The 27845-nt window shown below is 45.6% G+C and overlaps 1 protein-coding gene across 1 annotated transcript in view; it reads right to left on the reverse strand.

The window, feature by feature from the left end:
- Nucleotides 1–27845, reverse strand: part of ZNF704 (zinc finger protein 704) — a 233648-nt gene that overhangs the window by 12020 nt on the left and 193783 nt on the right. Inside the window, exons 4-7 of the mRNA XM_004588074.2 lie at nucleotides 25842–26074; nucleotides 12274–12374; nucleotides 7299–7566; nucleotides 1421–1525 (exon numbers count right to left, since the gene is read on the reverse strand). Of these exons, the coding sequence (XP_004588131.2) occupies nucleotides 1421–1525; nucleotides 7299–7566; nucleotides 12274–12374; nucleotides 25842–26074 (707 nt within the window). The remainder of the gene's footprint in view (nucleotides 1–1420; nucleotides 1526–7298; nucleotides 7567–12273; nucleotides 12375–25841; nucleotides 26075–27845) is intronic.

Raw genomic sequence — 27845 nt, forward strand, 5'->3', positions numbered from 1 at the left:
ACAGTAGGTCGCTGTAATTCTGTAATTGTACCTGTCATTCTAGGTCAACATAGAAGGGCTCTCTCACTGGTGATTAGTCACTCTGGGTCTTCTCATGTCACCAAATAAGGTTCTCCAAAGGACAGATTATTAACCTCTGACACCCACATCGGGGGATCAATGTTCTAGCCAGATGCAAAACTAATACCGCTATGTCTCAGCTGCTGTCTTCTAATGTCTACTAACAAGGCCACTCTCTGACCTGCCAGCAGCACTACCATACAATCAAATAGGCAACTTAATAATTACTCCAGATTCGTGCTACAGTTTACAATCCATATTACAGGAATATTTTCTGGAAGCCACCATTTTCCCAAATTGCTGCCAGCAGGGTTTTTTGTTTGTTTGTTTTTTGTAACTGCTGGCTAGTCTTCTGTGGAATTTAATCCATGTTCATTGTTAAAGCACAACATAATTCATTCAGCCATTTTCATTTTTATCAGTTCCACAGGAGGTTTTACACTTTGCTGAAAACCTCTAGGAGTTACCAGTGGTTGACGATAAAAAGCTTTTATGATTTTATTGGGGAGAGGGCTGCAGAAGAAAAAATAAGGTTAATATCTGTCATCGTAAGCCACTGTCAGAGCCTCACTGGAACTATATGCCACCGCAAGCATCACAGTGCAAAAGGTGGCAACTATGCCGGGAGCAGCTGTAGAGTCCAATGTATCTTAGGTGTATGGTTAGGAATCTGGTCAATTCAAGATGTCTTATCAGTCAACAGTCATTTAGTATGTCAAATTAACTTTAACATATCACTTAAATGACTGTATGTATTGGTGCTCATTTATTTCCAAATGATCTATCAGCGTGGCTTCTTGAAATTTGCAGGAAAAAGATGGTTTCAGTTGTTTCAAACCCTCACAATGACCGACATGCAAAACAATAATTTCAAAGCAAAAAATATTCTAAATTAAAGTGATCAACACCATCGTCTTCACACAAGCTCTGAACTGCACTCTTTATATTCTGTTTTAGAAACAAGAACACACTATCCATACAAACAGTCCTGGTGTGTGTTTCCAACAAGTTATTGAGACACAGTTGAAACTCTTCTAGTCTCAAACTCTAGTCCAAACACCTTTTCACAGAGAAGCAGGGCATTTGGACTATGAGATGATCTGCTGGGGAGGGTACAGACATCATCCATGAAATATGAAGGATCTTCAGAAAGTTCATGGAAAATACCTATGATGAAAAACCAGGCATGGATCTTAACACTTTCCGCACTAAATTTATCCTTGAATTCCACTTGTGACAAATACTCTGAAGTCCCCTCGTAACAGTACCTGGCATTTGATTTTTTTATCTGCATGTTTCTATTATTCTCCAGATTCATATGTCTTTTACCAGATTATGGCTGTTGAGTGTTTCTACTTACTGGAATGCCTGTAAAAGTGACGGGAGGAGACTGCCAAGAAATGCTGAAGCTGCTGCCATTGGGGGTGAACTTGGCTGACCCTGGAATAGTCACGGGGGGTGTGGCCTGTTGAACAGAAAACAGAAAGTTGTTAGGAAAGTTTTTCCTCAAAGGCTTAAGCTTCAACAACAGGAAAGGTCTAGCCACATTAGTAACTCAGACTATCTAATAGGAGGAGATTGTCAGGGCAAGGGGAGTAGACAGAACTAAGCTTTCTATGTATACTTGCGTAACCTAATTTTTTTAAAAGATTTATTTATTTTTATTGGAAAGGCAGAGATACAGAGTCTTTGGGCCACCCTCGACTGCTTTCCCAGGCCACAAGCAGGGAGCTGGATAGGAAACAGGGCCGTCGGGATTAGAACCAGCATCCATATCGGATCCTGGCACATTCAAGGCGAGGACTTTAACCGCTATGCTATCGCGCCGGGCCCTGTGTAACCTAATTTATAAAAGAATGTTTTTTGATGGTTGAATTCTGAAAGTTTCCTTATATAGTCACATGAAGATACTGTTAGAAAGCTCACATAAAATAACATGTTGTACTGCAGAAAATTTTAAATCCATGCATATAAGTGGCCTCTAAAAATTCTTAAAAATGCATATTAGGAAAACCTGCATGAATTTCATTTTTGCACCAAATACACTTTAAATTTCATTTCTATGAACTCAAGTATCTATTTTAGGATCCCTATGAGACAGAATTCCTCATTAACAAATTGAGAAATACATATTTTTATACAATGATAGTGGGTGTTTATATTGGTACAATTTGTGAAATTAATATGGTAAATACATCAAGTTTTTATTCTGAGTATTAGCTACTACTCTTGTTGGAATTCACTGTGGAAATTTATGCAAGGATATTCATTTCAGAATCAGGTGTCTGTGTATATGTGTGTATACGTGTGTGTGTGTATAAAACATTAATGTCCATTAATAGGGAAATAAGGAAATCATATTTCCACAAAGGCACTAAACACTGCAGTTGAAGAAGACTCACTGGCATGGGAAAATGTTCATAATGTATAAAGTAGAAAAAAACCAAAACAATAAAAACAGTACAACAATGTACCCCTTAAAATATGTACACATACATAGCACAAAGTCTCAAAGGATACACCACACAAAAATTTAATCAAGGCTCTCTCAGGTCACTGGGGCTGGGGATGAATTTTATTTATCAGCTATGGTTTTTAATACTTGCTATGCTAAAAACTTACAGTATCTAGCCACAGAAAAGTCCCAGTATTATGAACACAGGCTTTGGAAAGCACTTCCTAGACCACCTAGGGTATGTGTTAATTCTTGCACTACTTAACGAAATCATTTTGTGTGTTTAAGTTGGTTCAAGCCATGATTTATTCTTTTTACTGGTGCATAAAAATTACATATATTTTTGGGCACCATATGATGTTTCTGTATAAGCTCTATGCATGTACAGACTTGTATAATCACAAATTAGGGTAATTATATCTCCAAATATTTAACTTTTTTAAAGATGAAAATATTTAAAATCCCATCTTTCAGATTTTTAAAGATTTATTTATATAGTACATTCTCTAGAGTAACACTACTGTGCAAGACAATCTCCAGACTTATCTAAAAAAATATCTAAACTTCTGATGTAAAACTTTCATCAGCTGTTTTTTGTGTGTTTAAGTTTGATTTTAATTACTCTCCAATATGCAATTTGGTGTGTTTTTTTATTTCTGGGGTAAAGGGGGAGGTAAAGGGAGAAGCCCCACCCAGTCTCCCACCCGCCCCAGGTCCCTGATATGAGGCATGCTCTGAGGGTCTTGCTCAAGTGGTTTTGATAGCTCAATAGTTATGAATTGCTGCCAATCTCGCCATTCCAAGCAAGAAGAAGTCACTGCAGAATCCACTGGCTGACATAGTCCACCTTAGAGTCCGTTTGCTCTGTTTTTCACTGCCAACACATATAGCTGGGGTAGTCGATTGATTTGTTCTGTCCACTGTCTTTTCATGGTAAGGGATCTGAGTCCGGCAGTTTGATTGAGGGGATCCCTAAAGAAACTTTGTATGAGGTGAACCCAGACCAGGTTCTTGTGTGTACTTGCAAGTACAGGGCTTGGTACAGTCCATCGCCCCAATCAGCTGGTGCTTACAATTGCTGGGTTGGTTCTGTTTCCAGCCCTGTCTTCTACACGAACCAATGGGTGTTGCAGTCCAGCCTGATTCTGCCCAGCACATACTCGGCCCTTACATAAACCTGTGGGAGCTGCAGCCTAGTTGGAGCGACCCATAATAACCCCCACCAGGCCCACCCCCTACCCTGGTTCCCGTGCTTGCCAATATGTGCAGTAGACTAGTCCAGTCTGTCCCACATCCCTTTTAGCTCTCATACATGTCAATGGGCATTGAAGCCTAGTTCAAACCAACCAGCCCAACTATCCAGCCCACACATATGCTGTTGGGTGCCCTTCTGTCTAGCCACTCCTGCCACTGTCCTGGTTTTCGTGCTCTCCAGTGGGAGTAGTAACCCAAGAGGGAAGAGCCCACTATTTCCCTATTAGGCCACTCCCACTCCCAGATCATGGCACTCTCCAGGTGGTTCTGCAGTTTAACTTGACAGAATTAGACCCCAGTGCCAGCCTCTGCCAGCTGATGCTGCAGCAAAGCCCAACCAACCCTCACCCACTCTATTTTTGTTTGCACCAGTGGGAACAATCAGCCAGCCTGGCTTTTCCCTGATCTAGTCTACATGAGGCGCACAGGTGTTGTAGCCCTGCCTAATCTAGTCTGCCCCCAACTCAGGTCAGCTCTCCAGTGGGAGTGGCTGTACAGCAGGGGAGTCTTCTATATTCCCCCTGCCGACTCCACCCCTCCCTCCTGTTTCTCATGTGTGCTGTTGGGTGCTGTGGTCATACTCGGTATAGGCAATCTCACCTTGGCATTCCTTAATGTGTACTGGTATGTGTTGCGACTGAACCTGACTCGACCCACTCTCTGTTCTGGTGCTCAGATTTGCCTGGGGGTGATGTGAACTGGTTCAGCCTGGTTTGCCCCCAACCCATGCCAAATGTATGCCAGTGGGATACTTTCCATGGCCTGTTCTGGGCTGTTTCTTACCATGTTCCTTGCACTTACCTGCAGGGACTGTGTCCTGCCAGAGGAGTTACCCAGGCTCCTCCATCAGAACCTCTCCCAATGCCAGAATTCGCGCATATCAGTGGGTCCATGAGTCAGCCCTACTCAGTTCACCTCCTGTCTGGCTTTCAACCCAATCTGGTTCTTACTGTTTGATGTTTCAGCCCAGCCACGGCTTGTCCATACCCTCATAAAGCTGACACATGGCTCAGTAGGGGCTGAGACCTAGCCTAGTCTGTCCCACATCTACCCTGGTCCTCCAGAGCACCAGATGGTGTTGGGGTCTAGCCCGGCTTGGTGCGTCCAATCCCAGTCCACCCTTGTGCCAAGGGAGACTACAACCATATCCTGATCAGAAAGCAGCCCCCATTCCAGCCTACGTGCTCCTTGCTGGGAACCTCAACCCAGTTAGGGTATCCCCTTGGCTCCCCACTGGGCCTGTTCACAGCCATACATCGTGCGCATGCCAGTGGTTACTGACTCAGCTTGGCACAGCCCCTTGCCTGTCCCAGCCCCTGCCTTGGATGCTGTGGCTTAGCATCCCTGACTCACACAGACCAGTAGGTGCAAGAGTCTAGCTCAGCATGACCTGCGTTCCATCCTGATTTCTAATTTTGCTTGTGTAGCTAAGGTTTGCTCAGTCCTGCCTGGTCCACCCCATTCCATTACCAACTCACACATTAGCCAGCCACTGGAGCTACTTTCCCAGCTTGTCTGACCCCCAGGTCTGGCCCTCCCGTGTGTTCACCAGCGGGAGCTATGACCCGCCAGGGGAGTTGCCCAAGTTCTTCCATTTGACCCACTCCCTGACCCAGTTCTCATACATGTCAGTGGGTTTTAGGCCTGTGCTCAGCATAATCTGGCCTTCCATTTGGCCTTGTATGAGCTGTTGAACGTTGCAGCCAAGCCCACCTCACACCCTATTCAGGATGCACATTCGGGTGCTGCTGCCTTGACCTGTCCAGACTGTTGTCAGTGATGGCAGGCTCCTTGGTCACACCTAGCTTAGTCCATTACCATCCCAACTCTGAGCTAACCAGTGGGGCTAGTATTTCATGTTTTGGCCCACACCTCCCCCACAGAATCTACCCCCGGATACGGTTCTCTCATGTGCTAGTTAATGTCATGGCCCTGCCTAATGAATCTCCTGATCCATCATCATGTCAGGTAATACGATATCCTGCTAGACAAGCCCCAAGCCTTAGCTTTTGCATGGACTGGTGTTCGGTGGTCAGCACTGTTCAGTGATTACAAGTTCTACACAGGATTTAAAGGAGTTCGGTATATCAGTCTTATCCATAAAGATCATCTGGTCCCTCTCCTCCAACCTACCAGGTCTCATTACCCTCACTTACCTTCAAAGGAAAAGTTACTCTGTCATCGGGAATCTTTAGGATTGATTCACATCCCAGAAGTACAGTGGGCTCAACATGTGAGCTAACATGAAGGGAGCAGCCTCTGGAGCCCAGGCAGGCCTGGGGACAGCTCACCATCTGTACGTGGTAGCTGGAATCAGGGCTTCGAGCATGGAGATAGCCTGGGCCTGGCACCCATCAGCAGTCAGCAGGCTGTTGGAAGCCCATCAGTTATAAACTAGTAGGTGTTATTCAATCTTTCTCCAGTCCCTGTCTCCCAAAACATCCCTAGCTTCTCTTAACCGCTGTTCTACTCTTACCTTCAAGGAGATTAATTTCTTTCTATTCCATATGTGACTGAGATCATGTACTTTTGTCTTCCTGGTGTTAAGTCCACAATTTCTAAATGCAATACTGACAAACAAAATGAATGGATGATTTTTTTTTTTTTTGGCAAACATGAGTCAGGAATCAAACAGAATGCATCCACTAATTTCATTTTTAGTTCTATTCCTTTTGAGTTTAAGTCAGCTGAATAAGTTGCAAAATTCTTTCTCTTTAGATTCTAATTTTTCTAAGTTGAATAAGGCAATTGAGAAATATACTTAAACCTGAAATATATATATATATACACCTAAATCTGAAAATGTTGACATTAGATTACAAACAAACCGACATTTTAAAGAGTTGCTACTGTGGTTTTTTTTTTTTGAGTGGTGGGAGCAAGGGGAGCTTTAACCTCAGTTTGCATTTGCAGGGCTGTCTTCAAGGGTTCACTGAACTTTGGCCTGAACCAGTATCCTGGATGTATGTGTGTCAGGGGGTTACAAACACAGTTACAACAAACACTGCTGAGTTCTCCCCTCAGATCTGACTCTCTAGGTCTGGGGAGAAGAATGTCTATTTTCACGCTGACAGTGGCTATGGGCAACATGGAAAACCACTGTTCACATCGGAGAGTCTAACCACCCAGGTAGAACGCAGGGCAAGGAATCCATTCCAGATTTGGGGTACAGGGTAGTTCTGTCATTGTTCCCAAGCTTTCTAATGCTCACCTTTTCATTTTTTTTTTAATTTAACAAATATTTAAGCTGTGTATCAGACACCATTCTGAGGGCCTTCCCATTTAATGATTTGGATTCTCCAAGGGATGGGATCTTCAGTTGGCATTGGGGAGACCAAGAATAATCCTTGGGATTTCCCTCTGTTGTGATCCTGGCTTTTGAAGGAGGAAGAAAGAAAACAATGTTAGCTGCTGGGCTGCAGTGTGTGATGCTGCTTCCCTGCTGACATTCACTCCTCTGCCAGGTCACTACTGCCTCTGCTGAGGGGTAAAGTGGCTATTCTTCTAGTGCTGGTCGGGGGCACATCACCTGGTAAGCATGGTCGGCGTGCACGAGGTAGAGGGTGGTAGGAGCTGAGCGGCTCAGGGGTGTCATCAGTTTAGCGTCTGTTTTGGCACAAGGAGTGTCTGTTCGGCTTGACTCTGGGATGGGGTATGTAGGAGGTGAAGCCAAGGATTGGGAGGGTGAAGCCGGGGCCGGGCTGCCGAGTCCATCTGCCATGGAATCCGTGTTGAGCTTGATCTCAGTGTAGTAGAAGTCCTCTTCGCCATCACTGTAGTCAGAATCCCCAACACGCCTAAAGCAAAAGAGCAAAACCACCATTCTCAGTCAGTCTGTTCTCTGGCCTTGCATTCCCACACGTGCTCCTTCAGTCTGTAACACTTTTCCGCTCTTATGTCTGTGTGGTAAACCCGTGCTCATCCAGCAACACCTTACTCAAGGGAAGTTCGCCTTGACCTCTGCTGGGTTTAAATATGTCCTCTGAAGTTCCAAGTGAGGGAAATGTAATCTCATAACTTCGATGGTAACGGTACTAGGAGGTGGGGCCTCTGGGAACTAGTTAGAAGTAGATGAAGTCATGAGGGCAGGACTCCATGATGGCTTTAGTGGCATTCTAAGAAGAAAAAAGAGGCCCAGTGCAATGATTCAATTGGCTAATCCTCCATCTGCCAAGTGCCAGGATCCCACATGGATACTGGTTTGTATCCCTGCTGCTCCACTTCCCATCCAGCTCTCTGCTTGTGGCCTGGGAAATCTGTCAAGAATGGTCCAAAGCCTTGGGATCCTGCACCCACATGGGGGACCTGGAAAAAGCTCCTGGCTTCAGATCAGCTCAGCTCTGGCAATTGTGGTCACTTGGGGAATGAGCCAGCAAATTGATGATCTTTCTGTATTTCCTTCTCTCTGTAGATCTACCTTCCCAATAAAAATAAATAAATCTTAAAAAGAAGTGAAACAGAGACCCGAGAAGGCAGCTTGCTGTGTCTTGCCATGTGCTGTGCTAGGCTGCAGCAACAAAGCCCTTATTATGCTCTTGGGCTTTCCAGACTCCAGAGCTGTGAGTCAAATTAACATCCATTCTCTGTATGAGCCAGCCACAGGTATGTTTGTCAGCAACAGAGAATGGAGTGAGACAACCTGTTAAAGCAACCTGTTCATTCAATCAGGTATCCCACAACAATGTATTGAGAATTGCTTATGTCCAGGCACTGTTCTAGGGTCTCCAGGCATTAAGAGTGAACACAATACAGGCCTGGCTGTGACAGAACTTGCAGTGTAGGGTCAGGGAGGTCAACAAGAACCAGCCCATTTGTTGCCTGTCATGGGATCATCTTGTCAATTGCTGAAGCACAGGAGAAAGCAAAATTAAGCAGCACAGAGTGCCCTTGGGCATGACTAGGGCAGCAGGTTGGAGGAGGGGACACTATTTGAAACAGAGTGTAGAGAGGAAACTTTTAGGAGGAGGTGGCAAAGAAGAAAGCATGCTGGAACCTGTTGGGGCCCACACGGAACCCGTGGGAGCACATGCCAGGGAAGGGTGACAAAGACCTGGCATTTTCCAGGAAGTGCAGGGAAGCCAGTGGCTGGGACTCAAGACACATAGGATGCATGAGCAACGGGTGGGAACCAATGCAGAGGCAAGGTCGCAAAGCTGGGAGCCCATGGGAATGGCTGTGACTTCTGTCTTCAACGTGCTGGTCAACAGGGCTGGGGAGATGGAGAGATGGAATGTCTATGTAACAGCATCACAGAGGAGCAGGAGCAAGAGGCTGTTGTCATGAAAAATCCAGAGGCGTGTGCACCCTGGCTGGGTAAGGGTTATGGTGGTAGAAGTGACAGCAAGTCAAAATGCAAGTGTAGACTGAAGGTGACTTCAGGAGTGACTCTTCACAGTGAGTTCTCTGTGTTCCCTTTGAGAGGGGTATTCATCCCTATGGTCAATGACCAGGCCACACTGATTTGTCCCCTTGTTGTGACTTTCTGATTCTACAGGGCTATGTCTTCCTATTTGTATCACTCCACATGTATCAGCATATTTGGCATACAGTGGGTACCTACTAAATATGGAGTGAGTGAAGGAAGTTGAGGTTGTAGCATAGCAAATGAGAGCATGGATCTGGAGATAACTTCATTGTTCAGGTTCAAATCTTGACTTTGACCTTCTGCCTGTGGGTGTGACTCTGGCAGCCTACACTAGCTCCTGCTTCTCTGTAATGTAGAGGTAATTACAGGGTACCTGCTATTGTCAGGATTAACACGTAAATACAGAGCTTAGAGGTATACCTGCCAGGCAGCAAGCACTAGACAGGTGCTTATTAGACAGAAAGGTATATGTAGACGGTTTCACTTTCTACAGTCAACAGGAAGTGCATCTTCTTGGGTGCTCTCAAAGTTCTTTGTGGAACTGGAACACCATACCTTCCTGTATCTTACCTCAGGAAGCGGTTACTAGATTTGCCAATTTCTTTTTTCTTTTGGAAAAGATTTATTTATTTGAAAAATGAGTTCTAGAGGGAGAGAGTGAGATATTGGTTTTCCATCTGCTGATTTATTCCTCAAAGGGCTGCAATGGCAGGAGCTGGGCCAGGCCAAAACCCGTGAGACAGGAGGTTCATGCAAGTCTCCCACATGGATGCAGCGCCCAAGCACGTGGGCTACCTTCCACTTCTTTCCTCGGTGCATTAGTAGGGGGTCTCGACTGGAAGTGGAGCAACCAGGACTTGAATGGGATGCTGGTGTCACAAGTGGCAGCTTAACCCGATATGCAACAATCCCAACCCCAGATTTGTCAACATTTAGAGAAGTGGAACACATCTGGCAGTCTGGGATGGCCCTGTAGAAGCCACAAGCATCTCCTCATTTCATGGGCATGTCCAGCAGCTGCCATCTCCCTGACTCAGAACAAACATTTTCCTCCCTAATAATTCTTACATGGAACTTAAAACAGCCATGCATCTACTCCCATGCCTCCCCAGGCCTTTCTGTGTGGCCAAGTAGGGGACTTCTCCCAGCCTGGATCCATTTCCCCTGAGCTTCTAGCTGAGGAGACTGGGAAGCCATCCTTGTCCCAGATCAGGTCTGGTTGGGCGTAACACTGTGACCAACATACCATTAAAGACCCCAGAGAATGAGATGAAGAGTGTCTGCTACTCCCATCCACTTCCTCTACAGTCAAAGGCAGACTGTATTGCTGCTGGCTGCCCAGTGCTACCAATAGATGCAGACTTGGAGTAAACTGGGTGCCCTGCATGGGATGTATTAGGCCCAACTCTATGTACTACAAGAAGAACATGAAATTCAAGATCAAAATGGTGTACTTCCTCTATTAGCATAGTGCAGACACTGGAGCTATGTTGATGCTATGCTGATGTCTACTCCCAGCCAGTGTGTGGCTGATCGTCCTCTAGCCACGTCACAGAGCTCCTGGATGAAGGCAAAGACACGTGATCTCTTCCAGTCCATGAGAGAACAAAGGCCCCTCACTTCCCAAGCACAGATTGTCCTTGGAGCCCAGAGAAAACCCATACCTGAGTGGTGGCTGGCAGGACTGTGAACCCTAACTCACCAAGGTAACTGGAAATGCACATCAGTGCCAGGGAGATCTTAGAGAAATGAGGGAAGTGGCCGCATTTTGAATTCTATCCATTGTAGGAATATCCCGGGAGCTCAGAAGAAAACTGTGTGATGCCACTTCCACTCTATAAATATATCTACTGCATGTGCCTCTGAGGGTGGCCAAACAGGATTCAATTTCATAGGCAGACAGATTTTAAACAAATACCCTACCTTCTGGCTATAGCTTTTGAAAAGTACTTTCTACACCTTTAAATAACTCGCAGCCGTTTATACTGTGAGTTGGCCAGACAATGAGATTTGACGGCACTGTGCCTCTCAGAGTTTCAACTTGGCATTTCTTAGATATGGAGCTGAACCTGCTGGAACATTCTGGCTACCATACTCTGGAAGGTTCTGAATGGTTCAGCCTGAATGGATGGAGAGCTAGGGTTAGAGTCCTGTTTTTCTCCACAGACCTGGAGGAGCTGGCCCTCCCAGATGAGCACAATGCCTCACAGCTCAGGTATACTCTCTGCCTCCAGCACTTTTTATGGATGATGCACTACCTAAATTTATTCCTGAATGGGTCAAATGGCCGTTGCGTTTACTTTTCCACACTAATCTTATGAAAGGACTTCTCTGTGTCCGGGCATATGGGGCCGAGACGTGGGTTTGTGTTGGCCATATGCACACACTGGCTGTGACTTATAATTTCTCACCATCCCTTCCTGGCCCAGGTATTTGACAAGGCAGACTCAGGACGAAAGTCCAGACTGCCGAACCACCATTGCCACCTGGGGTGACCCCCACCTGGTGACTCTCAAAGGGCTCATTTTATCTTCTTGTAGAAAGGCTGTTAGAGAAAATGAGGAAAAGTGTAGATTTGTACAAATAAAGAGCTGACTGGAGAGATGGAAAGGTGGAGGGCCAATCGTCAGGCAGCCTACGGGCGACAGCAGCACTGATGGTGGGGTGTGCTCACACACATTTTCAGATATACGTGCTTTGGAGATTCAAAGGGCTAACTCCTCTCTGCTGGAACATATTAATACATGTTTCATTCAACACACAATTTGAAGGAGTTCAGAAACCCCCTGGGAGCCCAGTTAGAGCTTAGGAACCCTTACCTTCATACTTTACAAACTTCTCACACACCTTTGATTTTTTGACCCTCACACATGAACCCACAGAACTGACATGACTGTTCATTTTCAGAGGGTTCTGGAGCCAGAGTAGTGATGTGCTTAATGAGACTCAGTACAGGTGAGCTGGCTCCTCATTCATCTCACAGCACCACACCGGCCTACATTCTCTGCCGGGGCCATCTCTCTACGGACTATGAAGACGCACCTAGCCTGGAGGGCAGGCCTGTCAGGCACAGTGCACATGTGGGCTCCGGCGGCACTGACAGAGGCTCTGTCAAGCTCTCCAGGGAAGGTTGCCTTACCCAAGGTGGATGGTCCGGATGTGTTTCTGGATGCCTGCCGCCGTGCTCAGCACCTTCCCACAGTTTTTCCAGAGGCATTTGAACATCACTTTCATGGAGTTCTAGAAAGTGGACAGACACTTACATTAACAGCAAAGTCAATCCAGCAAGACTTCTTTTTTTTCCTGCCATACCAACATATTTTTTCCTTTTAGTAGAAGATTAAGGGCTTCCCATCCTCTTGATTAGAACATGGCAGCCTAGGAAGCCCTCAGTCTTATGAGTATGTGATGAGTTTAGACATTGTCCCACATTGCTCATGAAAATGGTACTTGCTGGAATACTTCATATGCTCACAAAGCTGGTCATGGTGGTGATAAAAAAAAAAAAAAGACATTTTATTCATTTGAAAGAGAGAATCTTCTATTTTCTGGTTCACCTTCAAATGGCCACATGCCTGGTCCAGGCTGAAGCCAGGTGCCTGGAACAAAGGTGGTAGAGGCCCAAGTCACCTTCTACTGCTTTCCTAGGTACATCACCAGGTAGCTCGATCAGAAGTGATGCAACTGGGACACAAATTGGTGCTCTTGTGGGATGCCAGCACCAGCAGGCTGAGAATTACTCTGCTACGAAACCATGACGCCCCCTCCCCGCCAATGACAGTTCTTAATACTCACCGAGTAGTTACTATATGCCAACTGCTGTTTTAAGTATTTATCTTATTTCATTCTAAGACATGGATACTACAGGTTGAATTTCCCTCGCCCGAAATGCTTTGGACTAGAAGTTTTTTAGATTTTTGGAGGTTATAGGGTTTCAGAATATCTGCACAAATTTTATGAGTTGAGGCTCCCTAATTTGAAAATTTTAAATTCTGGATTTTGGGATTCCGTATTTTCTATCTGTACTATTAATTTCCATTTCATAGTTGCAAAGAGTTTCAGTATGAAGTGCCCAGCTCTCCCCTATCACTTTTTCTCTAACTTTGACTTTCAAAATGAATAAGTAAATCCTTAAAAAGAAAACGGACCCAGCTGGAACGGAATCTCCACCAGACTCAATCCTAGCTGCTTCACCAAGGGGCTCCATATTTTCCAGACCTAGCCCATAACAGTGATAGACAGCACTGATTTTGGTCTTATTTCTCAAGTCTTCAGCACTTCATTTGATAAAGGAGGAACAATAATAGTGCTGTCTCATAGTGTTAGCATGAGCATCAGACGAGATGGTAGAAGGGAATCAGTCAACAGAAGACAAATGGGAATTACAGCAACATCATGATTATGCTGTCTGGCATGTGTTTTATGGGAAAGAATTTTATAGATGAATTTTCTCCAGGGGAACCCCTTCTCATTGGGCATGAAGGCTATTTCCATGTATTTCCACCCTACTTTCTTTTCCTCCTAGACTAACAGCCAGATCTTCCAGTTGGCCTTGCTGCCTATGAGGGTTACAGGACTGAATTAGGCCTCATGGTCTGTGGGCGGAAGTGACACACATTCCTTCTAAGCCCTGTCTCCACTTTCTCGTGCCACCCTAACCCACTCTGCTGACTTAGGGCACCTCAGCCTATGTTTGCTGCAAAGCCTTCAGGCAATCTGGTGAAAGCTATTAACCTAATAACTCAGAACAGTGTTTCTTAATACTTAAAATAATATTTAAAAAGAGGAACAGGTATGTTGAAATACATCTGTAAAAATATCAATATATGTATTGAATAATTAGCATGTTAAACCTTTTTGGTTTTAAATGTTTATTTGAAACGTAGAATAACAGCGAAAGAGAAGAAGAAGGGAGAGAAAGAGAGGAATATGGAGAAGAAGAGGGAGAGGGAGGAGGGAAGAGGAAGGATGAGGGGGAGGGGAAAAGCAAGGGGAAGGAGGATGAAGAGGAGGAAAAGAGGAAGAAGAGGAAGAAGAAAAAAGAGGAGAAGGGGAGAGGGAGCGGGAAAGAGAGAGAGAGAGATAAATGAATGAATGAATGAATGAGTTACCTGAGGTCTGTTAAAATCATTGGTTCACTTCCCAAATGGTTGAAATCGCCAGGGCTGGGCCAGGCTGAATCCAGGAGCCCAGAGCTGCTTCTGCGTCTCTCATATGGATACTGGGGCCCACCCACTTAGCCCATCTTCCACTTTGCCAGGCACATTTATAGGGAGTGGGACTGGATGTGGAGCATCTGGGTCTGGAACTGGTGCCCATGTGGGATGCCAGTGTCTGAGGAAGGACTTAACCTAGCACAGCACAACGCCAATTCCCAATGAGATCTTGAAGAGGTTTTAATAGCTACTAGTGCTTTTTTTTTTTTTTTAAAGATAAAGGTCTATTTTTCATGATTTACTTATTTATTTGTGAGGCAGAGAAAGACATAAACAAAGAGATCTTCCATTCACTGGTCCATTTCCCAAATGCCCGTAACATCTGAGGCTGGGCCAGGCTGAAGCCAGGAGCACAGCACTCGATCCAGGTCTTCCAGGTGGGTGCTAGGGACCCAAGCATTTGAGCTACTCCCTGCTATCTCCCAAGATGCACAGTAACGGGAAGCTGGGCTCAGACATGGAGCTGGGTTTCAAACTAGGCACTTTGATAGGGGCATCCTAAGCATTGCATTAACTTCTATACCCGAACTTGTCCCCCAAATAAGGGTAAGCATAAAGTCATGTTACATACTAACACTACAATGTGATCTGCACTATCTAAGATTTCCATTGATATTAAAGACACAAGTGGTGCTGATATTGTGGTTTGATGTCTTTAACCATAATTGCAGCAACTATTAAATTAGAGGGATTAGACAATGTAGTCAGAAATGAATGGGAAAGGCATATGGCTAGTTATGTAAAAGACTTTTATAGTATAGTAATATTCAGTAACATAGAAAGCAAAATTCCTTCTACATCACAGAAACTTTTTAAGTTCTCAAATTTTTGATTGTTTTAGGGAGTAAAAAGCTACAATAGTATTCTTGTGCCATAACAAATGATATTTATAGCAAACCTTTTTTCCCCTAAAATCTCAGAAAGTAGGACAACTGAGTCCCAATTACAGTGAAATAAATGGCACTGGCATAAGTAGATGCTACAGAGCTGTCTAATCCCAGATACAATGAAGTTAACACCTTCTCCAAGTCCCTTGATCACAGCAGAACTACCAACTGTAGCTGATGATCCTGTCCTCAACTACACAGGTAGCTCTGAGTCTCCTGCTAAGAGTTCCAGTGCAAGCTGCTGCTGGAAGAAAATTAGGGGTTGGACAGAAAAAAAATCAGATGGACTTGGCCTTCTCTTTCCTGTGTGGTCTAAGTATGGGGAAGGGCTTGGAAGGGAGGAGTCTTGACTTCAACTCCACAGCATCTGGCTCACAAAATACTGTGTTCAGTCTTGGGAATGTTGTGTTTTGGACTCCAGGGAGATAAGCCACATTGGAGATACATTAATTTATTTAGCAACTTGTAAATGATCTATGTTCAAAGAATGTTTGCCATATAGATTGCTACTCTGTATACTCTAAGATGTCCCCAGCACAGTTCACACCAGCTTATCTCACTAGGCTGTAAACCAATTTTTCAAGTGGGTGGTGATCCCCTGTGTGGCAAAGCACTGAGTCATGGGTAGCTTTATCCTCAATATCTGAAGTTCCCTTCTCTTCCAGATACAGCCACCTGGCATTGGAAATTATCTGAGGAAGGTGTATGTTCACCAGCAGGGAATGGGTAATCTGTTGCAGGAAAAATTATTGTGTAATTTACCATAAGTATGAGCAGGTGGAGACTCCAATTCAGTAATGCATTCTGAAGGGGACAGCTAGCTAGAGAAAGGTCCTGTTGTTTTGCAGGGTGATTGCAAATGTGGACTCAGAAACATATAGTAGGGAATGTATAAACTGTTTTTTGGGTGAGTGGTATGCACGAAATTACTTCCTAGAGAGAAGTTCTGCTTTCTCCCTAATTCTTTGGTATTTCCTTTTGAATAACACACCTCATATCTATTATTCCTAATCTCTCAGAGACCTTTGTTGATATTTTAATCATGCCGAGGTACTGGCCAGCCCATCTGTCGAGACGACACTGATGAAGAGCTTCGGAAATGCTTGTAAATTTTGACCTAATTTAACTTTAGGGGTTTATCCTATGGCAAAATCCACACTGTTTGCAAACATGGATTTATGAAGATTTTTATTACTTTTAGTTAGACTCAGGAAAAATCTGAAATAACCTAAGGTTGCCAGCAGGGTTGGCTAAATTTATTTTCTGTAACTAAATATTAAACAAACTTAAAAATGAAGGTACGGGCCCGGCGCGATAGCATAATGGTTAAGGTCCTCGCCTTGAACGTGCTGGGATCCCATATGGGTGCCAGTTCTAATCCCGGCTTCCCTCCTGCTTCCCATCCAGCTCCCTGCTTATGGCCTGGGACAGTAGTTGAGGACGGCCCAAATCCTTGGGACCCTGCACCCATGTGGGAGACCTGGAAGAGGATCTGGGCTCCTGGCTTTGGATCGGCTCAGCTCCAGCCGTTGTGCTCACTTGGGGAGTGAAAAATCAGACGGAAGATCTTCCTCCCTGTCTCTCCTCCTCTCTGTATATCCGCCTTGCCAATAAAAATAAATAAATCTTTAAAAAAAATGAAGGTACAAGAAAAGCTTCTTTGACATAAAATGGAAAGTTCTTAGTCTGATCTTCCCTATTGAGCCCTACAGGACCACACTGCTCCATTCTGTCCCAGGCTCAGTGCCCTGGAACTGACTTTTAGGTACTTTATCATTGTGCCCACCGACCTACAGGCTCTGGTTGGACCTGGCACAATGGGAGGCACTGACGGGAGACTGGAAGACAGAAAAGCATTGACTTCACTGGGTCTGCTCTTCACGTGGCCCCTGGAGAGCAGTGGCCACCCTCCTCAGAAACCACTTTTGTTGGTCTTACAGCTTACTTTTGTTGGTTTCACTTCTCTTACAGCTCTATTTCAGGCTTTGCAACCCTCTGGGTGCTGGAGATACTCTTGACTTGCCTGTTGAGGGTGAGAGATGGTATGGCTTTCCTTGGCTCTCTCCTCACCCTCACCACTGTGGTACTGCATCACCCTACTAAAGTCCCCGAACCCTGTCAATAACCTTTGTAAATCAATCCTTCATTAAACTCTTAAGTACTCTATCTTAGATGCCATCCACTTCCTGTTGGGCTCAACCTTGATACAGGAGAAAGTCAGGTTATAAAGAATGAATAACATGTTCTTTTGTGGGGGAAGGGTGGTAGGTATATAAATAAAAATGTATTACTATTGGGTGGTAATTTGAGTACTGGGGAGGGTTATCTTTTATATTCACACTCCAATTCAAAATTTTCCTGTTTAAAATTTTAAACAGTTACTCCTTTAAAAAATATTGACAAGACTAATACTGTTTGGCCAGTTTTGAAGAACAAAATTATTGCAGCAAGAAGATCTTAGCTTTCATGAATCAAGCGGCTTCTCTGCATGGGCTAAGGGCGATAAGGCATCAAAGTCTGGGACCCCTTCAATGGCAGCTTAGTGCTCTTCCGAGTCCTCTAACTACATTCAGTTGAAATCAATCCTTTTGCCTAAAAACAGACTACTTGCTGTTACACCTGAGGAAAGAAAGCCATGGCAGAAGCAGGGCATAAAAAAATAACTAAATAAACAATGCCCAGATTGCCACATGGGCCTGAGTTCACCCTAGGGAGCCAAACCAAGCAAAGTTGCTGGCATGCTTGCAGTAGCCAAGTCTGGATGGCCCATCTGTGCTGCAGCCCTGCTGCTCCTCACAGCTGACAGATGTTCTCAGAGCCAGAATGTCCACAAATGCACTGGGCAACAGCTGAAAAGGAAGCCCTAATGGAAAGCACTTCTGCCGAAAAACCAAAGGCAGCGTTAGCAAAGACCTCAAGTCGAACAGCATGGCCTTCTGGCAAAGGCTGCAGCATTGTCATCCTTGCTTTGGAAGCACTACGTGCCTGGCCCTGTGCTCGCAAACCCCATACTATTGCTTTAGAATTCATCACGCATGGCAGCCCCTGGAAGAGCTGGGTGTTCTAAATTGCACTTGGGGAATTTCACAGACACTTCTGGTGAGAGGCAAAGTAGCTTTTTTTCTTCGTCATCATCGTCTTTTTTTTAAAAAAAGATTTATTATTTTTATTGCAAAGACAGCTATACAGAGAGGAGGAGACACAGAGGAAGATCTTCTGTCCAATGATTCACTCCCCAAGTGGCTGCAATGGCTGGAGCTGAGCCGATCCGAAGCCAGGAGCCAGGAGCTTCTTCCAGGTCTCCAACACGGGTGCAGGGTCCCAAGGCTTTGAGCCATCCTTGACTGCTTTCCCAGGCCACAAGCATAGAGCTGGAAGGGAAGCAGGGCCCCGGATTAGAACCGGTGCCTTTATGGGATTCCAGAGTGTTCAAGGTGAGGACTTTAGCCTCTAGGCCACTGTGCTGAGTCCCATGTTTTTTTTTTTCCAATTTATTTTTATTTGAAAGTTAGATTTATAGAAAGAAGGAGAGACAGAGAGAAAGATCTTCTATCCGCTGGTTCATTATCCCAATGGCCACTGTGGTTGGAGCTGAGCTGATCCGAAGCTAGGAGCCAGCAGCTCCTTCTGGATCTTCCAGGTGGGTGCAGGGCCCCAAGGCTTTGGGCCATCCTTGACTGATTTCCTAGTCTATGAACAGGGAGCTGGAAGAGAAGTGGAGCAGCTGGGACACAAACCAGTGCCCATATGGGATCCTGATGCTTGCAAGGTGAGATTTAGCCATTGAGCCATTGTACTGGATCTGCACAGTAGCTTTCTGATGAGCTCTATTGAGTTACAGAACTCTGATGCAACAGGCCACGATGGCTGGAGAGAACTTTGTGAGGATGCTTCACCTGTACGGTGGTTGTCAGGACACCTTGGCAACCAACTGTTCTGGGGCTACAGGATGAACTCATGGGCCAGGTCTGACCTCAGTGCTGGCCTTGGTGATGGCAAGTCCTGAACCTGTTCCTGAATAGTTTAATACTTTTAAACTATTAAACTACAACTTCTACTTTCCTGACAGAAGGCAGCCTGGCTTCCCAGGATCCACAGGCCAAGGAGTGGAAACCAGGACTAATTCTGAAGCCTTAGTAACACCGGTAGGGACAAGGCAAGTTCCAGTCATACCGCAGAAGGCCACAAACCTCCCTTCACCACACTGCAGCCTGCAGTTAGCACCATGCCGTCTTTTCTGAGGTGACTGGGAAACTCTTCAGGCAGGTTTTTTACGTGGTCATCAAGGTGTGTGGGGTGGCAGCTTATGCAGCCAAGTCTTCCCAGCCGGGACTAGAGTCCCTGAGGGATGAGAAGGGTCCAATTACTCTGTATAGGTGAGCCTGCCACACCAAGCATACATATCTCACATCTAGCACCCTCTTAGCAGAGGAGCAACTGGCTGTTTTAGGATTAAGAGGTCCACTCATACGCCTGCCCAGCAGGTGCTAACTGGTATATCTAAAAACTAGTGACTGTCCAGAAGCTGGTAGGGGTTCCACCTGCCTCCTCAATCAGGACAGCAGTTTCTACACATGTCCCTGCAGCCTTCAGGTTCTAGTGATTCTTCTGCAAACTGAGAAGACTGAGTTTAGTGATGCTGCCTTTTCTAGGTTTGGGAAGTTAATGCAAAGAGAATGTGAATGGACACAGAGAAGGAATTTCACATCTCCCCCCTTTAGGCACCACTCACAGATACTGTGGCTGTGAGTGGCTAAAAAATAACAGAGATGATTGTAAACGGAATGACACAGAATGTATTCTTTTGTGTTTGGTTTCTGTCTCTCAGCATACTGCTCTTTGACATTTATTTGTAGCCTGTTCTGCCTATCAGAAGTTTGTCTCATTTTATTGTCATGTAGTTAGTGTAGTACTCCATCATATGAGTATATTACACTTGGTTTGTCCAATTACTGATTGATGGACATTTGGGGTAACGATGAATAATGCTATTACAAACAGTTGTTCACAAGTAGTTTTTGAAGGTATTTGTGTAAATTTTAACAAAAATTTCTTATGTGAACACATACCTGAAGATGAAATTGCTGGGATCATTCTGTAAACATATATTTAACTTCTTAAGGTGCTGCCAAATTGTTTTACAAAATGGTTGGGTCATTTTAAATATGTGGCCATTAATGAGCCATTAATGAGAATTCCTGCCTCCAATCTGGTATTTTGCAAAGCAAAAATGCACTATGGGATGCTCTTGGTTGAAGTTCTCTGATAGGAAACAGAAGTTTGCAGGCAGTTAAGTTGGATGCGTGGTGGTGGTCTGCTTGGGGTGGGGTGAGGGGGCGCGTCAGGCCACAGAGAGGCCCGGGCAGTGCTGGCTTTAATTGCAGAGAAAGTCACTCAGGCCTTTGAGAAACCTTGCTCAACTGTACATTGAAAATGGGTTCATTTGATCACCTAAAAAAAGCCTTTAAAATGATCTCTGTAACAGTAACAACAAAAGGGTTCCTGAGTTAACAGGAATCTCACAGCACTCCATGATTTCTTAACCAACGGATTCTTCCAGAACAACTCAGAAGACATTTGTAGGCCTCGGACATGGTGCAGAGGTCTACTAACTCAGCAAGGCTGAAGCTGGTCTAGATGATTTTGGAAGTTCTCCAATGCCCCAGACCTTGAAGACTACACTAAATGGCCTGGATTTCACTCTTCTTCTTCCTGTCCAGAGGCCCGTTAGCTCCAGTCTCTGGCTAACGATGCTGCGCCATCCCCATGGAATCGTGCGGCGTGACCCAGGGCTGCTTTTCTCAGCACCGCCCTTTGCAGCAGTCCTAACAGATGGGTCTATTTCTGGAGCAGCGGTTCTTCTTGCAGGAGGCATTCTGCTTCAAATCAGTGGCTTAGGAATGAAGTCAGCGGAGTGACTGGCAACACGCTTATTCGTGAGGACTTTATGGGTTTGTTTTCTTTTTGGAAAAGTCATTCACAATCTAAAGTGATTCATGGCTTTTAGAGTGAAAAGGCAGAGTAGAGGAAATGATGAAGTCATTGTTTACTACACTACAGCTGTTACTGCAGCACCTTATGGCAGCTCAGCGCTTTCTTCCCTGACTTGAATTTCTCCCCAGTATACAGGTAAGATGCTCCCGAGTCAAGATATCCATGCATAAATGATGAGGGCTGGAATTTCGCAAATATTTCTGAGGTACAGTTGCTGTTCGGAAATGTTGAGTTGGGGTCAGGTTGCCTTGTAAGTGTTTGATTTGGACCATGTTTGGGACTGCCCTCACCCTAGCTGTTACAGCAGGGACCACACACTGTCTGCAGCCACTCTGGCACTGGTATAGCCAGGGAGGGTAAGATGAAGCAAGGCAGTGAGTACCTCCTTCAAATCACACCCATGCATCTCAGATTTTCCATTCAGCAGGCTGTCAAATGGGTCAGGATGAAGTGTAGTAGAAGCGGCTGACATGCACTTCTCTTCTCGTGACCTCTCAGAACTCCCTCGACAGCACAGCAACTTGGTGCCACCATTGTCCACATTGGACAGATGAGGAAACAGGCTGCGAAAGGTCCCACGACTTGCCTAAAGTCTAGGAAGCAATAAGAGTTGGAATGCCAATTTTGGAAAGCCCAGAATCTGCCACCTCCTAGAATCTGGGTCCAGCATGGAAAAGAACACATAAATGATGACCAATCAGCACTAGGCAATTTTCTAGCGATTCTTGTGGAATCCACAGTTGCCTTCTGGGCTTCCACAGAATTCACTTTTCTCCCTTGTGTTTTTAGAGTCACTGCATCATCTTGTGGTCATGATGGGAACTGCACATCCCCAAAGGCTCAGAGTGCTGGTTCCCAAACCTGTGCTTTTCACTTTGTGTGCATGCCGGGTCATCCTCACCTGCCTGGGCTGCAGGTCCTCTTCAGAGTCGTGTCGCTTCTTAAGCCAGTGCTCTGGCAGCAGGTCCAGAGCTTCTCTCTCTGCCTGCTATTTCCCTCTAGTCTTCTACGTCCTGCACCCACCCTGCTAGGCAATGCTGGCAGCAGCCATGTCCAATTATTTTCTCCCTGTGTTATTACTCTCCTTTGAGGGTAGAGGGAAATAAGGATTCATTGAATTAATTCATCCTATAAGTTTCCTCTTTGCTGTATCAGTTAAGCTGATCTTCTCTTGCTCACACGATGAGCTACACAGACTTGGATAATTCATCTGATCTCCATGGGAATAAATCAGCCAAAGGTTTTGATGATCAAATGAAATGCTACATTTAAGTACATTTCGTAAACTGTAACTAAACAAGGAAATATATCATGCCCTGGCTTGGATGCTGTGGCTGACTTAATTCGGATGAGCACAAATGACATGATGATGAAAACTGCCTACGAGGCATTTCTCGGAACAGTCCCAAAGCAATGTATAACCGGATAATGATGATCAGCAAATAGTTCTTCCTTAGTCCTGACAGTAAGACACACTGCCCATCTCTGCAATGCACCTCACACACATCTTCACACCAGTGGACAAAGGATCTTGGAGAGGTGGGAGTGAGCATCTGCAGTGTGCAGGTGAGAGACAATCACGGGCAGAGACCGGATCGTTGCTTCCTGGTTGTGGACAGGGACTGGCCCTTCTGCTTTTGTTTAGAGATCCAAACTCTAGTACTGCTGATGCTATTTTATCATCGTGATGATCCTTTTGAAACAGGTGTAAACATTCTTGGGTGTGTTTTCAAGATGACTTAGCATATGAACAGGGAGAGGATTTCATAGGCTGTCAGAGTGGCAGAGCTGAGTTCACAACAGGCATCTTGATTCCTGCTGCAGGTTCCCATGTGTCTCATATCACAGTGGCTTTTGAGGACACAGAACAGAGGCTTCCAAACTCTAAACAAGCAGCCATGTAAGAAATACATCTTGAGGCCTGGCACAATAGTTCAGTGGCTAAATATTCGCCTTCCACATTGCCAGGATCCCATATGTGTACTGGTTCGTGTCCTGGCTGCTCCACTTCCCATCCAGCTCCCTGCTTGTGGCCTGGGAAAGCAGTTGAGGATGGCCCAAAGCCTCAGGACCCTGCACTCAACTGGGAGACCCAGAGGAAGCTCCTGGTTTCAGATCAGCTCAGTTCTGGCCATTGCAGCCACTTGGGGAGAGAACCAGTGGATGGACGAACTTTCTGTTCTCCTTTCTATAAATCTGCCTCCCCTCCCCGCCGCCCCCCCCCCAAAAAAACCCCAAGAAATATATCTTGGACAGCAAATGCTCACCCAAAAGTTTGCAGCACCTGGAGACAGGACTAGCTACTGTTCTCTGTCCTATGTTAAGCCTGAGACCCACCACTCATGAGAATGACTCATAACCCACCAGACGATCTGAAGGTTCTCTCAAACAGCCGCCAGAGTGGGCACTGTGCATAAGTGAATGGACAGAGAAACAAAGCCAACTCAGACAGGCCTCTTACCAGAAGGAGTTCTGAGAACCCTTTGGAAACAAGATTTCAAAACAACGGTTTTATAGGGACAATGTCCTACCACATCATGAACACACATTTGGTACTCACTCTTTCCCATTTACACATCAAACTCCATTCTCCCCAAATCCTGACTCAACCTGAATGGAGGGAGCGAAGAGGTGGCATGCTCAGGGCAGTGGCCATTGTGCTTGATGGCTATTCAGTGAATATCGACTCAACACTTGAACAAATGAATAGCAACAGCACCACTGTATTTTCACAATCCAAAGTCACTTTAAGCTCAACAGACTGAGGCAACAACTTGGTCTCAGTAGGATCTCAGTGTCAAACCTTAGTGGTCACAGGCTTCATCCTACTGCTATGGCCCTGAGGACAGTTGGAGTCTGAAAGGAGAGAGAAATGACAGATACAATATTGTTCTCACTCTCACGGTGCTGCAAGCATCTTGTGGAGTCTATTCCTTTTCTGTGGTGACTTGACTAGTCCCTAGTTTGGTTAAAACCTGTTGACCTTCACTAAGAGTTTTGACACTGCAACGCAACTAACAGTAAGGAGGGGTGAACATTACAAATGACATATGCATCACAGACAAAAACCTGGGATAGCTTTCAAGAACATATCTTAAAAGCCCAGAGGACTTCATGAAAGTCATGTGACCCAGGAGGGACAGGCTACGCAGCCTGAAGCACCTACAACAGACTTCAGGTCCTTGCATCAGGGGCCACCTACAGGTACTCCTGTATGCGAGCACCCAGTGTTCCCAGGGACTCACAGGATGGTGGGTACTCCCTCATGTGAGCAGCCAGTGTTCCCTTCACCCAGTGATACTGGGGACCCACAGGATAGCGGGTACTCCCTCATGTAAGCAGCCAGTGTTCCCGGGGACCCACAGAACGGCAGGTACTCCCTCATGTGAGCAGCCAGTGTTCCCGGGACCAATAGGATGACTCTGGCCTTCTGCACAATGGACTGGAGTGGCTCAGCAACTCCTCCAGGACACTGCCTCTGGAAAGGACAGGAGGCCATAAAAGTCAGTCTATACTCATACCGCCCCATGTGGGGAATGCCTGTGCCAGTACTCATGGAGATATGCAGGGAAGGAAGGTGTCGGGGAATCAACGTCCTCTTGGCATTTTTCTTTGAAAGTTTGGCGGAAGGAGATCAAGATTGCCTTGTCCTCCAGGCTGTGTCTTGGGGTTCTGTCTGTGAATCAGTCATTAACCATGAAGCTTTCAATGCAGCATCTAAAATCACGCTAACGAAGTAACACTTTCCTGTTTACATGGTGCTATTAAAAATAATGTCAAAATGTTTTCTAGATGTAGTGGCCGTATTGCTTTATTTCTTGCCATCAGCAATGCTTCTGAAAACTGGAGTGAACACAGTTACGGAAAAGCAGAGGAACAGAAAGGAAGGGATGGGAGTGTTAGTTCCCGGTGGCTCAGACCCACGCTCCATCCATGGTGGGCACAGGTTAAGCAGACGCTCAGCTTCCCCTTGCTCCTGACAAGATCAGAGCAAAACACCCTATGAGCCAGCCCGAGAATTGCAGCAAAAGTGCAGCCCATTAATGCATTAAGCCAGTTAATTAGATCTCCGCTCGCATTTTCATTTGGTAACTAGCCTGTGATTTGAGGTATGTGAGTATGCACATCTGTTTATATGTAAATTTGGACATACATTTCACATCCAGCTGCATGAGCTGAGATGAAGAACATGTTTCCTAACTCAGCGCTCAGGACTGACCAAAACAGACAAGAGACAAAGGTATTAAATACATTTTTCATACAAAGTAAAAGCTAAATCCCACTGAGACAGCGAGTTAATTACCTAGCCAAACCTCTAGCGCTGTTTTTTTTTTATCATCTTCCACATTTGGCGAAGTCCTAGCTTAGGCGTTTGTCAGCAGGGCCTGGGGCATGCCGACTTTGAGGACATCTGTCCATGTTTTTAGACTCTTTGATCTGTCCTTGGACAGGACTTCGGGTTCTCAATCTGCGCAGACCCAACAGGCCGCAGCAAGCAGGACAGGCCCGCTGGCATCCAGCACGAGAGGGCGTGGCTCGGAGACCCCCATACCCCTCAGGCGCAGATCTGCCTGTGCCTCGCAATAGGGGTCCCGATCCCAGACACCAACCTTTCTTTTCCTGGGGATGGGCTCATCGAAGAGCAGATTACTGGCCTCCGCCTCATCGATGCCGTCGTCGGGCGGTGCGGGGCTGCGGAAGGGCTTGAAGCTGTCGGCTGACAGTGGCGGCGACGGCGTGGACGGGTTGGACTGGTCACTGGGGGCGCTCCAGCTCCAGTAGCCGCTGCTGCTGCTGCTGGAAGGCACGCCGGTGCCCTCCTTCCAGGATCCGCTGAGGCCCTCTGCGCGGGACACAGACAGCAATGTCAGGGGCACAGGGCACCTGCCGTCTGCTCTGCTGCCACCCCCTGCTTTCCCACCCACTCATAGGCACCGGCTGGAAATGCAACTTGTCTCAAGCTCTGGCCTCCACAGGCACGCTGCCCGCTGATGGAGGTTGTCTCAAGCACAGGACAAGGGATTTTCTGAGACTTTTCTGATGTGTGCTTCCCTGTGTAACATTTGCTGCCTTAGCAGGAGAGTGGGGATGACACAAACATAAAAAAGTCATAGGTGGTCTTGTTCACTAAGTTTAAAGTTTAGCTATTGTGTATTTCTACCGCAAACATTATTATTTGTGCTGCTGCCTCCAACTGGCATACACTCACGTTCAAGCCCACCTCAACTTTATTTTTTGTTAAGGTTTCTCAAGGGACTGGGATTCTTGAGATGGATTTATACAAAGTTCCCTTAAGATTTAAACACATAGGAGCCATTCATTTCTGGGTGTCTATCAAAAGCCATTGGCTATGCTGCTTATGCGAACAAATACTCCTAACAGTCCCTGGCCTTCTGTGTGGGTTTTATACCTACAAAGCTCACTCACTCATGAGCTCTGTCCCTCAGAGTGAAAAGGTGACCACTCCCATTTTACAGATGTAAACTCTGAGGCAGCAAGCAGCAACTGACCCAGGTGTACAGTATGTCCTCTTCCCTCGGTGCACACAGGCCGTGGGTGGTAGGCATCCTACCTCCTCTGATGGGATAAGCATTTCTCAGCAGCAGTGACTTTCTGGGGTTGCATTTCACCACTGTGGCGAATGGCAAACACTGTGCGCTGCTTGTTAACAGGGAGGGATTTCTGCCTAGGTACAATGTCTTTGGGGGGTTCTCTCTGAATTCCTGGAAACTAGTGATATCTTTCAAGATGCAGAATACTAATTAGTATTTGTATAACTTCTACTCTCTTGCTGGATAATTTTTCTACCATACTGTGTGTCATTTTGAATATATTACAACTATTCTCTCACTATAAGAAAAAAAGTCCCCAATGTCTCATTAAAAAATACTGTTAATGCTCCTCTAATCAGTTAATGAGGTAAAGACAGATGATAAATTAGAACTCACTAAGAAATTCCTTTCTTATTTTCAAAAATTATTTACTTTCTGGAAAGTGAGGGGAGAAGGGAAAAAGGGAGAGAGGGAAGGAGAGGGAGGGAGACAAGAGAGAAACAGAGAGAGAGGAAGGAGGAAGAGAAGTAGAGGGGGAAGGAGAGAGGGAGAGTAAGAGAGGAAGATAGAGGGAAATGGAGAGAGGGAGGAAATGGGAGAGAGGGCAGGAGGGAATGGGAGAGAGAGAAAGAGAGGAGAGGGGAGAAGTATCTCCATCTATTTCCCCAATGCTCAGAGAAGTTGGGGCAGGGCCAGGCAGAAGCCTGGAGCCTGGAACTCATTCTGAATCTCCTATGTGGGCAGCAGGGACCCATGCAGTACTGCCGCCATCACTTACTGCCCACTGGCACCTGGAATTGGCACTGTAGCTGCAACTTGAACCTATGCACATGAATTTGGGATTTGGCCATTACAAGTAGCATTTTAACCGCTAAGCCAATTGCGAGTCCCCAGAAGGAAACTTTTTCTTCACCTGTTTAGCAATTTCCAGCATATTCGTCAATGATGTCAAGTGAAAGTTCAGTTAGATGAATGAAGACTGAAGTTAAAATAGGAGATTAAGTTACTGATTTCATTATGTCAAAGCTCTTGCAGAATCAAATGGTCATTTATTCAGGCTCA

This window comes from Ochotona princeps, chromosome 9 (assembly GCF_030435755.1).
Source record: "Ochotona princeps isolate mOchPri1 chromosome 9, mOchPri1.hap1, whole genome shotgun sequence".
NCBI lineage: Eukaryota > Metazoa > Chordata > Mammalia > Lagomorpha > Ochotonidae > Ochotona > Ochotona princeps.